A 13,561-nucleotide genomic window follows, 5' to 3' on the forward strand; every position below is an offset into this window, starting at 1 on the left:
GAGGTCGCTGATCTCTCCCTGCTGAGTGCTTTTCTCCTCCGATACCTCTGATATCTGCTGACTCTTTTTAGACAGCAGAGATTCCTTCTCTTCCAGTCGGAGACGCAAGGCATCCACCTGTGCACATGAACACACACACATATAAATTTTCCAGATGCCATCACATAAGAGTGTAGCAACAAGGTTAGAGTGACAGAACACCTCAGTCTGTAGTATGGCGGCTCTCTGTTCTTTGGCAGTGAGTGACTCTTTGAGAACGTCCACGTGTTGCTTGCTGTCTGAAAACTGGTTGTTCAGCGTCTCCAGTTTGGTCCTGAGACCCAACAGCTCGCTGTCCTTACGGCTCAGGTCCTGCTTCGCCTGCTCCATCTGAGTAACACACACACACGACATGAAGAGAGAGGGTGGGGTAACAAGACGAGGGGCTAGTTATGAGCATGTCATACAGAGGATTACTGCACGTGCCTACATATATTAAAATGTACAAAAATCCACTACAAGCTTTACTAAGTGAGCGCTCATTCTACGGTGCATGTTAAGATTAACTACATTGCAGAAGACCAACTGTAAAAGGAGAATAAGCAAAGTACAGAAAGGACTGGTAGAGTAGGATAATAACTTTATGGGACGAATGTTAAACGAATGAATTTCTTTATTTCTACTTTATAACTTTTTGTGCTCAGAGGGACAAGAGCATTTGTTAAGCATGGCAATAGTTGTATTAACTGTCATTTACATGTGTACAGTTTAACATATTTACAGGCGGAGCCTGATAGTTGTGATTGCCAGTGACCGACCATATACACAATAGAAAAATACACAGTGTGTGAGGAGCACTGTGTCTGTTTATACTCATAAAGCTGAAAGATGGATCAAATATAATATTGACACATCCAGGACTTTAGAAATAGGGGAAAACATTTTTTAACAGTTAGACATGCATAAAAGCCTGTCCAGTATTAAATTCCTCTCTTCTCAGATATGTATTTGTAGCAGCGGGTTAAGGTCAATTTTGAAAATAAGAAGGTCAAAAAATAAACTGTTTCATTTCCAAAGTTGATAAACTTAAGTGCCTTTGGCATTTCATGTAGTCAATGGGAGCGAATTTTGTGAATGAACTCAAATTTGGACCCAAACCACAGAGAAAAGTAAATCCTATAAAAACTTAAAATCCCTCAGAAAACTGATCCCAGCCACAAGCTGAGATAAAACCCATGCTAGGAGGAAAAACAAGCAGGTTAGAAATGTGCACAGCTGGAGCACAGCACAGCTGGATTCTTAGCCTGAAGTCTATGATTGCACAGCACAGACAGCTAGAAACAACTACTACTGTCAAAGGCCACTGGTCACCAACAGGATGGGAAGGCAATTTTGCTCAGAAATGTAAATTTCCATCTGCCACCGTTTTAGAGATGCTTGGACACCATAGGCGTTTTCCACAGCAGACATTTTGACGTCTCATAGTAGAAAAATAAATTATGGCTGAATTCCGTTTAGCTGCTTCAGTGTCAAGCTCCTGGCCTTCTGGTTGACGTCACACTGTCATGTTTGACTGGGACACTTGAACTAAACACGCCAAATGCTTTTCCTAATTCTCACTATATGTCAAAATGTCTGCTGTGAAAAAGGCTTATTGCTTTAACAGCACCATTACGTTAACTCACAGACACTAGTATTCAGTATAAACTCAAATGTTAACTGCAATATTATGAAGAGCTTTTATCTCAGTCTTCCAGTTTAAGGTGGTTCAGTTGACAGTGAATGTTCCGAGACTGTTGTCTTCAGTTGATAAATTGATACATTTTTAATATTTGATTGTCTCCAATGAAAGTCAAATCAAAGGAGAAAAATAAAGTGATCACATCTTGTGGCAAAGCAATGAGGTGAATAGATTTTCCGTGTTGCGTTGTTGCATTAACAGATGACATTTGAGAGTTATAGTTGTTGCTGTCTGAACACACAGTGAACACACTACTGGGAATCTACTCAAGCGGCAGCCATTAGCCAAACAACCTGGGAGACAGGAAGAGCAAGAAGAAGAAGAAGGAAAGAAAGAAAGAAAGAAAGAGCAAACAGACACAGAAGTCTGTCTCTTACTGCAGACACCTCCCGCTGGAGCTCATTGGCTTGTTGCCTTAGCTCCTCCTTCTCTGATTGGCTGTGAGTGAGCTCTTCCTTCAGCTGCTCAACCTGGCAGAAGACGAGGGCGTCACCATGACCACAACAAATCAGTCGCTGACCACTGACCACTCACAGCATATCCAAGCACCTCACATGCTGAAATAATACAAGGAAACCACGTGCTGCACAGCCGACCCTGCATCACACCGACCGACCTGCAGTTTTAATGTTGAGGCTGAACTTCATGGCATGAAGAGTCAGTCCACATATTAAAATCACGTTTTAGGTACATTGATGTTAGCAATTGATATGTGCCTGTTAAAAAGGACCTAAAGTATTAAAAAGGCGGTCTGTTAAATTAATGCCTCTCACATTCTGTGCCCTGAATTTGTTGGTTTTCTTATTTTTCAGGGTCATGGGTCATGCAACAGGCTTTGGACAAATTTCAAAAAGAGGTCGGGATAAAAATGACAATTGCAAAAAGGGAAGTGGTGTATATTTCTTGGATGTGAGATACAAAAACCAGCAGAAACGAAAAGCAAATAAATTTCAACTCAAAATGCTAACAGAGAAAAAAAAATTCCAAACAAGCTTGACATGACAGAAGTGCCGGTTTGTTATAATGAGCATGGTTTCCATAGTAACACTTTGTAGTCTTGACACTAAAGCTGTATCCGTCAATGGTAAAGGAAAGAAGTCGAGGTATTTCTCCATCGAAAGAAAGATTCCAACAATCTTTTAAAACACAAGGAGAAAAAATTGTGAGACAAGCAGGTGTGTGCGCGTGCGTGTGTGTGTGTGTGTGTGTGTGTATCCGTCACCTTGTTCTTCATGAACTTGGAGTGGGACCTGTAGACCTCCATCTGTTTGATCTCCTCCTCCCTTTCCTCGCTGCTAAGAGCTCCGTTGGACTTGAGCATGTTCACCTCCTCCTCCAGCTCCCTCATGCCACGCTCCATTGAACTGATCTTTGCATCCTGGCAGGACGTGAACATGCTCATGTTAACAGTCATGGTGCGACTGACCCTTCCTCAGCCATATAGAAAATACATAGTGCACCAACCAGATTGAAGGGAGCATGATATTCATTTCAGAAGAGTTATTGTTGATTTCCAGTTGTTTGAAATCATTCAAAGACAACATCATTAATTACAGGTTAGAGAAACCCAACAGTATGATTACACTGACTGATTATAAATGTTACAGACATCCACTACATACTTACAGTAAACAGTAACTCCACGGTGTTGTACAGAGTTAGTTAACAGAAGTACATAGTCCAACACAACATATTGATTGTTGTTTGTCTGTATTCTCTGTATTAATAACAAGCTTATATATCCACTCATTATATCCATGATATAATAAAGATTCACTGACACAGATTGTGATAAAACGAATACCAACACATAGTTACCTTCATTTCTATGACTGTCTGAAGGGCCTTGGTCTTTGTTGACTCTGGAGCTGCTTCATATCTCCTGTGCAGCTCCTGAGGGACACACACACCGCGATGGTCAGCAGGCGACAGAGAGAGAGAGACAGAAGGATGGACAGAGGGATGAGGTAAAGGAGAAGAAGGTCTTGCACCAGGAGAGTAGGCGACAGCAGCTGAGGGGAAGGGGTGGCGGGAGGGCTGGACGGTGGGTGTCGGCCGAGGAGCATGAGCAGGGAAGGAATGCTGGTGGGAAGGATGGACAGAAGAGGCGACGACAAAGGAGGGATACTGGGGGGAACTGGAGGAGGGTAGGATGACAGGATGAATGGAATGGCAATGGGGAGGAGAAGGTGCCGGAAATGAGGGAGAGGAACGGAGTTGGGGATGACGTGAAGGGGAGAAAGGAGGAGGGGGCTGGAAGGGGGGAGAGACATGGAAAGGAGGTGGAATATGGATGGAGGGAGAAACAGGAAAAGAGGGAGAGATCGGGATGGAGGGAGAGGCGGGAATGAGATGTTTCCCTCTGGCAGAGGCGCTGGCTTTCAGCCTCCTCGGATTGATCCGTCCATCCCACATCCTTCAAACCAAAGTAGCTGACAGAGTTTTAGCCTCAAATGTGAAAGAAAAATCAAATCTGACAGCCTGAAACAAACTAGCTCCCAGCTTTGAGGCTTTGAGGTTCAATGAAATGGAGCGCAATCTAAAATAAATATTGCTAACTCAAACAGTTCAATTCAAAAGAAGAAATCCAGCCATGAGGCTTCAAATACTGGAAAATAAAACTTGCAGGATGCCAGTCTCTGTTTCCTACAGTAGCAATAACCTTTCACAAAACAATATCAAACTTGTATCTCACAATTAAAAGTACACTACAGATTTCTCCTCCTAAAAATCCGAAAATTTTTAACTCCAATTATTTGCTGAGCTACACGCAAGGGAGATTCTATCTGTCTGGCTGTTACCACATGACAACTAACGAGTCAAATGAAGAGAGGGTAAAGAAGGGGGAGTGTGGTGGCACTAAAAGGAAAAAAAAAACAAGGACAGGGAGAAAGAGCTCGAGAGAGAGGGGGAATGAAAGCAGAGGGGAGGTCGTAGCAGTGTATGCATCACTGCTTTTCCTTGGCGGAAACACAGTTAGAGGCTAACACAAAGCTAATGCACGAGCCGGGAGCATAGAGACACACACATATGTGAAAGGGAAGCCAGGGTGCTAGTGGCCTAAGGCGCTAGTACCAATGCTATGAATGCTCATGAGCACACACACACACTCACACACACACACATACACACCTAGTGTGTGTCTGCATCCTAAGAAATGCGACTCAAATAATAATACATCGAAATAATGTTGTTATTCATTATTGAGTTAGTGAGATATTGACTACGCATTGTTAAAATTGACTTAATTTACTTCCTTCAATTATTTTGGACTGTTTGAAAAAAGTTTGTCAATAACCAAAAGCAGTATAGGTCCAGAATAGATGTATGAATGTGCATAAAATATATTTTCTATACTAAAAAAGCTACATGTCCATGTTTGATATTTTTTTGTGTAGTAACAACAATTTACCACTAGAGGGAACTGTTGTATAAAACAACAAATATGTTGATGAAGAGAAGCGTTGAAACAGCTGAGAGAGATGTTAAAAAAGAGTGGAAAACATGGTAAAGTGTTGATTTCCCTTGTGTTTGTTTTTGTGTTGATGTTTCTGTATTTATATTAAAACTAAATTATGAGCCAGGAGTGGAAGCAACTGAGGGCCTTGCCTGGATAATTATTTGATGTACACACTCACATCTGCCTGTACACTCGCACACCCTCAAGCAAGGGAAAACCTTGGATGCACTTTGTTTCCTCTTCGCCTGGCACACACACACACACACACACACACACACACACACACACACACACACACACACACACACACACACACACACACACACACACACACACACACACACACACACACACACACACATACACACACCTCTCTGAGTTGAAGCATCTCCTTGTCTTTGCGCTCCAGCAGGCCCTCCAGTTGGTGGATGGTCATCTCTGCGTCGGCCAGTCGCCTCGTGCGTTCATGGTCCTCTTCTGTTGCCCTTGACGACAGGCCTTTACTCTGCAGCATTTCCAGCAACTTCTTTATTGACTCGTCCCTGTAACAAAAGGATAGTGTGGATTTAAAGGGAACATAATGGAAGCCTGCAATGGCAAAGCACAACAAAAGAACCTAACCTCCTCCTGTTTCTGCCTTCAATCTTTACCTGGCAGTTAGTGTGTGTTTCTGTGTATCTATCCTCAGCTCCATCTCTTCCACAGTCTTCCTCAGGAGGAAGAGCTCTTTGACCTGCCGTTCGTACTCGCAGTGCAGACGCAGGAAGTTCTCCTCCGTCATATCCTGAGGGGGGATGGGGCGGGTTCCGAGGTGCCCGGAGTCCGAGTAATCGGACTGGAACAGCTGGTTGAGATCCCGTTGGATTCGGAGCTCATCTTGTAGAGCCTGGATGCTGCACTGAAGATGCTGGTGGGAGAAAAAGAAAAAAGGTGTTAACTGTAAAGTTATGAAATGAGATATTTCAGGTGTGTAGTAAGACTTCCACCTAACGACCCTCAGTTCACTGTTTGTCAGCTGGTTTGTGGTAATTTAATCGAGAAAAAAAAAGGGAGTTTGTGAAATTGGACGTCACTTGTGGGGCATTTGCTGTAGCATCAACAGTAAGGAAGCCATTTTTTCCACCTCTATATCGAAAGGACAGGGAGAAGAACCCACGGTTGACCCAGAACATGCCGGATGGATTATATCACCCAGGAAACCTGGGAACACTGAAGCATCACCAGGACGAGCAGAGGTGAGTTGCAGGAAAAAGGGGACACTGGCGCTCATCCAGTTGTTACGGCATCACCGATAATGATAAGATGGATGAACAGATGGATGGATGGATGGATGGATGGACAGTGAGTGAGTGAGTGAATGATCAGCTGAAAGTATGTTTATGTCATCTTGGGCAAGTGACTCAATGAGTGAGTGTGTTATAAAAGTGTATTTCCAGGTTTCTATCACGACAATCGTGGCTGAGGGCACCATGACACTACTGCGAGGGTTTATAGTGTGTGTGTGTGTGTGTGTGTGTGTGTGTGTGTGTGTGTGTGTGTGTGTGTGTGTGTGTGTGTACAATGTCACTGTGATATGCCCCAAGGCTTTTTCAAAATGCGTCACACGTAACCTTAACAGCAAACAAACCATGGCGTATTTCCAGAGATTGAAATAATACAGGAAGCAAATGCTGGTAGAGAGATGCGTGACTGAGAGCAAGAGAAATTAAAAAATAAACAGGAGATTAACGAAAAAGAAAAGAAAGTGAAAGTTAAGAGGTTATAAAAGGCAGAGATGCTCGTACTCCCCTGCAGCTGTCGTTAATCAGCACTGACAGAGAAAGAGCATGATTAAAAGGAGAAAGGAACGAGACAAATGAGCTGGGAGGCAAAGAATAACAGCTCTTAGATATTAATGGAGAGAAAGGAGAAGAGAAAAAGAAACGGCAGACGATCACAAATAAACTATATACAAGTGCAAACAGAGGCAACTGTCTGTTACGATCTGCTTTATGTTGCGTGAATGCAAGGGCAATGTGTGTCTCTCCTGCTCCATCTGTGACGTTCTGCTCATTTCCATATTTCTACTGACACAAATGTAGAGAGATTGCAGTGAAAAGCTATTATTTTTATCTTTGGGCATTATCTGTCGTCAATGTATCACTGTCTGACTCATATGCACACGCGCAGGCGCGCGCACACACACAAGTGTTGACATGACACTGACATTTCTAGGATTTCCCTGAGGACTGAGAGACACAGATAGAGAGCGTCCCTTCCACTCGCTGAAATATTCCCTTTGTGGTGCATCCATCTGTCTCCATGTCAACTATGACTCCCCGCTCAGAAAAGGCAGACACTGACCCACCCATATGATGAAAACATGCAAGAATCTGCAAACAATCTCAAAGGTTTTGAATAGTACTTTTTTGGAGAGAAAAAACACAAGCATTTATGGATATGTGAGACATTAGCTAGTCTCTTCTCTTTCATTATAATCTGTCATGCTGTGGAACCTTGAACTTGTACTGGGCATTTGTCCTTATTTTCTGAAACTTTCATGCTACATATCTACTGTGTCTGACCACACTTAAAACCTTCTGCTGCTATCCCCTTTGCTTTATTTTCTTTTTTTAAATCTCTGTTTAAAGTTTGTATTCTCACATTCTTTTATTCCAAAAACCTTGGAGGTTTTAAATGTCTTTATAGCATTGTAGTATATGAATGAGTTCCCCTTTGCTTTTTACCAAGAAATTTAACAAATAATAATAAGATAACTGGCCATGTAGTTCTAACTAGATCCAGAGCCGGTAATTATGAATATAAAGAATCTGACAACAGAAAGATGCAGCTCTGTGGTGTGTGAAAAGGATATCCAGGGAGCAAAGCACAAATGAACACATGCATCCATGCTCATTATAGTAATATTATATTTTGTAAATTTCATGCACTATTTAGGCATTCAAAAATAATTTATATGCATGCCTACAAACATCGTTATATGCTGTAATCAGTCAGGCAAATACACACAATCACACAATCACATCAAGCATCTAAAAGTATGTCAGGGCGCGCGCGTACACACACACACACACACAACACACAACACACAACACACAACACACACACACACACACACACACACACACACACACACACACACACACACACACACACACACACAAACACACACACACACACACGCACACACACACACACACACACACACACACACACACACACAATAGTTTTGCTCACACAAATGCAAATCATTGTGTTTCTGCATGAAGTGAAGCAACACAGACAAACACACACACACAGGCTTGTGCCAGCACCACTCCCCGACACACAAACAGCTGGAATGTAGAGCTGAGAAAAGCCAGACCAGATGAAAATATAAGAGGAAGCAAGCAGAAGGAAACACGAACACAGAGGGAGATAGGGAGGATGGAGTGAGAAAAAGAGAGAAAACAGAGTGTTTATTGTGTCCGTCAGAAACAGAAGAGGGGATGAAAAGAGGTGGACGGGGACAGACGGAGGAAGGCCCAGAACACAAGTGGTTTTCCATCTCAGTTTCTGCTGAGTCGTCTCAGGCTCCCTCAACTTTGATCCTGTCAAACTCTTCCTGATTCCACAGGGGCTGAGGGGCTCAGTCACACACTCACACACCCACACCCACCCACCCACCCACACCCACACACACACACACACACACACACACACACACACACACACACACACACACACACACACACACACACACACACACAATCTCATGTCGATATTACACTGTGAGTTGGACTTCAACCACAAGCAAACGATTTCTTCTGTTTCGTTTCAACTGCAAGTACCAACACTACCTGTCACTCCAGTCCAAGAGAGGTTCCACAAAAAAAAGCAACTAATTCAAACTTTCATCTAAATCTATTTTGTTTTTTTGAGGGGTCAAATGAGACAAACAAGTCGTACTATCAGCTGTACTGTATTCTGTTTTTCCATGCCCCCTTGGACTTGTGTCATTACCACAAGATCGGTGGAAGAACCTGACATGGGTGGAAAAACATTCAGACCAAATTTCTCATACTGTCTTACCATCGTGCCGCAACCACAGCAGCCTGTACTCAGACAAGCACAGCAGTACGTGTTCCTATTTCTGCTGGATATTATCCTAATTTTGTAAATCAGGATTTAGCTTTTTTTTAAACTTACTGTATACTTGGCCGCTCATCTCACAACCCCCCCTGACTGGAAATCGCACGGATTTAAGCAAAGATGAGACTTTTCATGTATTTCATGGGGTCAATAAAGGTTTCAGCACCACTTTGCCAAGTTATTTTTTTTACACCTAATTCACTAGAAGGATTGAAACGAGTTTCTGTCAAACTTATCGGCTTCACCAACATGGCAGTTCCCTAAAATGATGAGGAAAAAAGTAAAACATATTCAGAAAAAATGATCACTTGTGGAACCCAATGCTCAGTCTACATAATTCCTATCCATACAGCATTTCGAGGGGAGAAGAGAAGAGCCGTGTGAATATGGCGACAATTTCCTCCATCCGCTTTTCATCCCCCCTGAGGTCACTGCTCATCTGTCGTTCAATATTAACCATCTCTCCATTATTACTCCTCTCTCTCATCCCTCGCTTATTCTGTGCTCGCCGGGATGAGTCACGCTTCCCCCTTCAGAAACAGACACACACTCTGTGACATAAGCACATATGCACACACGCACACACACTTGGATGTACCAACACACGCACACCATGAGCCTGCGATAATGTCCACACGCAGCAGATGACATACTGTAAGTGTTGTAGCAGTGGCCGCGTCATTTGTGTGCGTGTGTGCGTGTTTGTGCGTGCGTGAAATGACCGTGAGCCGTCTGAAAAGCATTGCCCACTCAGTCATCGGACAACAAGCAGATTAACACACTCTCTCTCTCTCTCTCCTTTTTTTCTGAGGATAAATGTGGAGGATGAAGAACACAATGAAGAGGAGGAAATAAAATGTAACGATTGAAAGAAACAAAGGAGGGAAAAGGAGAGCAAGCATGTAGAGAAAAATAGCATCAGATTGTATGAAAACAAGAGAGGAAGTCAAGAATAAGTATGGATGAAAGAGACAAGAGATTACACGAGGGAAAGAACAAATTTAATAAAAAAATAGCCAAGTGGGCAGAGAGAGAAGGGGAGAAAAGGCGAGAGTCAAATGTTGACCCTAATCAGTCACTTTGAGATGCAACATCAGGGTCAGTGGTGGCTTTAAAGAGCGAGAGGAGAGAAGAGGAGGAATGAAATCAGTGGCTGTCACATTCATTTAGACAGACCGACAGATACGCAGAGTGACAGACTCGAGGGAGGCAGAGTGAGGGAGGGGAAAAAAAGGGAAAGCATATGAAGAAAAGGGGAGTGACTGTACTGTAATTCTGTTCATTCCTCAACAACTCTTCCCAAAGCCACTCCTTATAAGGAAAGACATGGCTGCCACAGTACCACAGGCTCTCTCTCCCCCTCTCTCTCTCTCTCTCTCTCTCACACACACACTCACTCACTCACACACCGAGTGAGAGGGAAAGTGGAGAAACTCACAAAATCACAGCCTCATAGGCAGAGAGGGAGAACTGACTCTCTCCTTTCACTTTGAAATCTCTCTTTCCTCTGCATTTCTTTCCACTGAAAAAAATGAACACTGAGCCTTTTGTGAAAGAAATGCGGAGGTGAAGTCGGTCGTTTCTTTCCTTCTCTTTCAGTTAAATTCTCATCTATCTCCTTCCTGCTCTCTCTTTACGTACTACTCTTCCTCCACCACCTCCCTCCATCTGCCTTTTTTCTCCCCAACTATCCTTCCCTGTATTTACCTTATTCCCTTTCTCTCTCTCTCTCTCTCTCTCTCTCTCTCTCTCCATCCCTCTCTCTTTCTCCTGCTCACCTATCTCTCCATCCTGGCTAAATAAACACATAGGTTTGTGGACCATCTGTTACTGATGAGCATTCATGTGTGAAAAACACACACACAGAGAAAACAGCCAAAACAGCCGCGATTAATAAACTCTGAAAGGTAGGAAGGGCGATTGTCTCACACACATTAACTTGGATGCACACATGTACCATATGCTAACGTGCATAGAAACACACGCGCGCACACTCAAAAACACACACAAGCAGACACGCACACACACGCACACAAACACAAAGGGGAATGAGTCGTAGGTCGAGGAGCCATATATGGAAAGAAGAGTAGACTGCAGGAAAACAGAAGGTAGTAATCACAAATCAGACAACAAGATGATTGTTATGCATTTTAAGAATATCATATCATGTATCAAAGACGAGCTTAGAAAAAAACAAAAAAAACTTTTAAAACTATGCTGAGCCTGCAGGGCCTGTCTTTTCCAGGACCTGCAGCCTGCATCTTCACACTTCTCAGTCCATGTTTTAGTTTTGGTTAATTTTGTCAGATGACCCATCATCAGTCAGCTCATCAGTTAAACCAAAGAACAGATGAAGAGAGAGACAACAGATTGAAGAGTTGAGGAACTGCAGCCGAGGAGCCCGAACTCCTGAGGAATGTACGTGTTTGCAGAATCCCCAAGCATGTGCGTGCGTGTGTGTGTGTGTGTCTGCGTATGTGTGCGTGTTCAGCATTTTCTCTTTGACTCTCGCTCCATAAATCCTTCCCCTCCCCTTTTCCTCTCCTCCCCGTCGTCTCTAACTCCCACCCAGGAGATTTACATCCAGCGTTCACTTTTTCCAACAAGAAAAATCTCCCGTCCTCTTCTGCACTTAAAGTGTAATTCAAAATGTAATTCAGTACAACTCAGATTAGGTGTTAAACATCTCTGAATTCGAATCCTGTTTCAAATTCCGGCTACCTGCCCACCTGTTGCATTATTAATGAATGGTTAGCAATAACAAGAAGATATGTGACCAGTACATCAATGGTACATATCAGTTCATCTTATTGTTTTTCATTCATCCTTAAGCTCGTTCATTTTTCCTTCTCCTCTCTTCATCCCCAACTCCTCTCTTTAAGTCATTCTATCAATTCTATCATTTCCTCCACCCTCCTCTTCTTTGCTCATTCCTCTCCATCAATCAGTCCTTCCATTTCTCTACATTTCATCAATTTTTTTCCCCCTGCTCAATTCGTCCATGCCGTCCATTCATCACTTCTCCTTTCCTCCCTCTTCCTGGCACACATCCCCAGCTTTGCTCTATCCTCTCTGCTACCAATTTACTCCTTCTTTCTCTCTACACATCTTTACATTTAAGTCTATTGTCTCCATCCTCACATGCTCCCCCCTTTTTTTTCTCCAGGTTTGTTTACCGGTATACGGATTGCCGGGCAAAGCATTTTTTGCAGCCAGCTGGCACAAAAACTCTTGCTGGCAACAATTCTTTCTATACGGTAAATGGAAATTTCACACAGGAAAAAACTGGCTGCGACCATTTTGATGGGACTCAAACTAATGCCAGTCCTCAAGTAGGAGCTCAACGGCTGCTCGAAGTAATGGAATTAGAAATGCAAGATGCTCAAATTAAATGGTGTAATAACGTTAAGTGCTGAGCAGTCGTGACACAGTCAGCAAAGAGGCTGGTCCAAAGTGCCTTTGCAGTATATTTACAGTGAAATATCTGTTCTTTTAGTTGACTTTAGTTAATTCTTTATTCAGTATACAAGTGAATTAATACCTTTAACTTGTTTCACATGCTTTAAGCTTTTCAACTGCAGAGGCGGAACAGATCAGACGTCTGGTTGCACAATCCATTTACACATTTACCTGAAGGCCATGTTCAAAGAGTGGAAAATACACTCAAGTGCCGGTCTATGAAATTGTCCCAGACTCTCCAAGTTTGTCGCTTTGAGCAAAAAAGAGTAAAAGCGCAGGAAAAATGCAGAGGAGAAGAAGAAAGGAAAGAGAGTCTCTCCTACTCTGTCTCATCTCTCTATCTTTCTCATCACATTCTCCACCAGAAGCCAAAGTGCCACCCAGGTGTAACGGGCACTGTGCTTGTCTGCCTGTTTGGATTTACCTCCTCTCTCTCTCTCTCTCTCTCTCTCTCTCTCTCTCTCTCTCTCTCTCTCTCTCTCTCTCTCTCTCTCTCTCTCTCTCTCTCTCTCTCTCTCTCTCTCTCTCTCTCTCTCTCTCACGCACGCACGCACGCACGCACGCACGCACACGCACACAAACACACACACACACGCACGCGCAAGAGCACACGAAAAGGGAACTGAAAACCGATATACATATATTCTTTTGACAATTTTGGCATTTTAATAAAATTTTAGAACAAATAGTTCTCCACCAAAATCGTGATATGATCTTGCTGAACCGACCTAGAAACTGTCTCACCGAGATTCATGTGTCATCATAGGGGGGAAATGTTTTTGCCCTCTTTA

General features: G+C 43.1%; 1 protein-coding gene across 9 annotated transcripts in view; it reads right to left on the reverse strand.

Moving 5' to 3' along the window:
* The window catches only part of LOC118283140 (ELKS/Rab6-interacting/CAST family member 1-like), a 101,337-nt gene that overhangs the window by 74,480 nt on the left and 13,296 nt on the right, over positions 1 to 13,561 (reverse strand). For 5 of the 9 annotated variants that reach the window (XR_004784445.2, XR_004784446.2, XM_035604868.2 and 2 more), the window contains exons 5-10: positions 5,831 to 6,087; positions 5,551 to 5,722; positions 3,539 to 3,613; positions 2,943 to 3,098; positions 202 to 369; positions 1 to 117 (exon numbers count right to left, since the gene is read on the reverse strand). The exon at positions 1 to 117 is cut by the window's left edge and continues 51 nt beyond it. Coding sequence is in view for 6 of the 9 variants with exons in the window: in XM_035604868.2 (XP_035460761.1) it covers positions 1 to 117; positions 202 to 369; positions 2,943 to 3,098; positions 3,539 to 3,613; positions 5,551 to 5,722; positions 5,831 to 6,087 (945 nt within the window). In the remaining 3 variants the exon portion in view is untranslated. Of the gene's footprint in view, positions 118 to 201; positions 370 to 2,097; positions 2,191 to 2,942; positions 3,099 to 3,538; positions 3,614 to 5,550; positions 5,723 to 5,830; positions 6,088 to 13,561 lie in introns of all 9 variants that reach the window. The other 4 variants (XR_004784444.2, XM_035604876.2, XM_035604861.2 and 1 more) reach the window with 1 other exon arrangement.

This window comes from Scophthalmus maximus, chromosome 12, assembly GCF_022379125.1.
Source record: "Scophthalmus maximus strain ysfricsl-2021 chromosome 12, ASM2237912v1, whole genome shotgun sequence".
NCBI lineage: Eukaryota > Metazoa > Chordata > Actinopteri > Pleuronectiformes > Scophthalmidae > Scophthalmus > Scophthalmus maximus.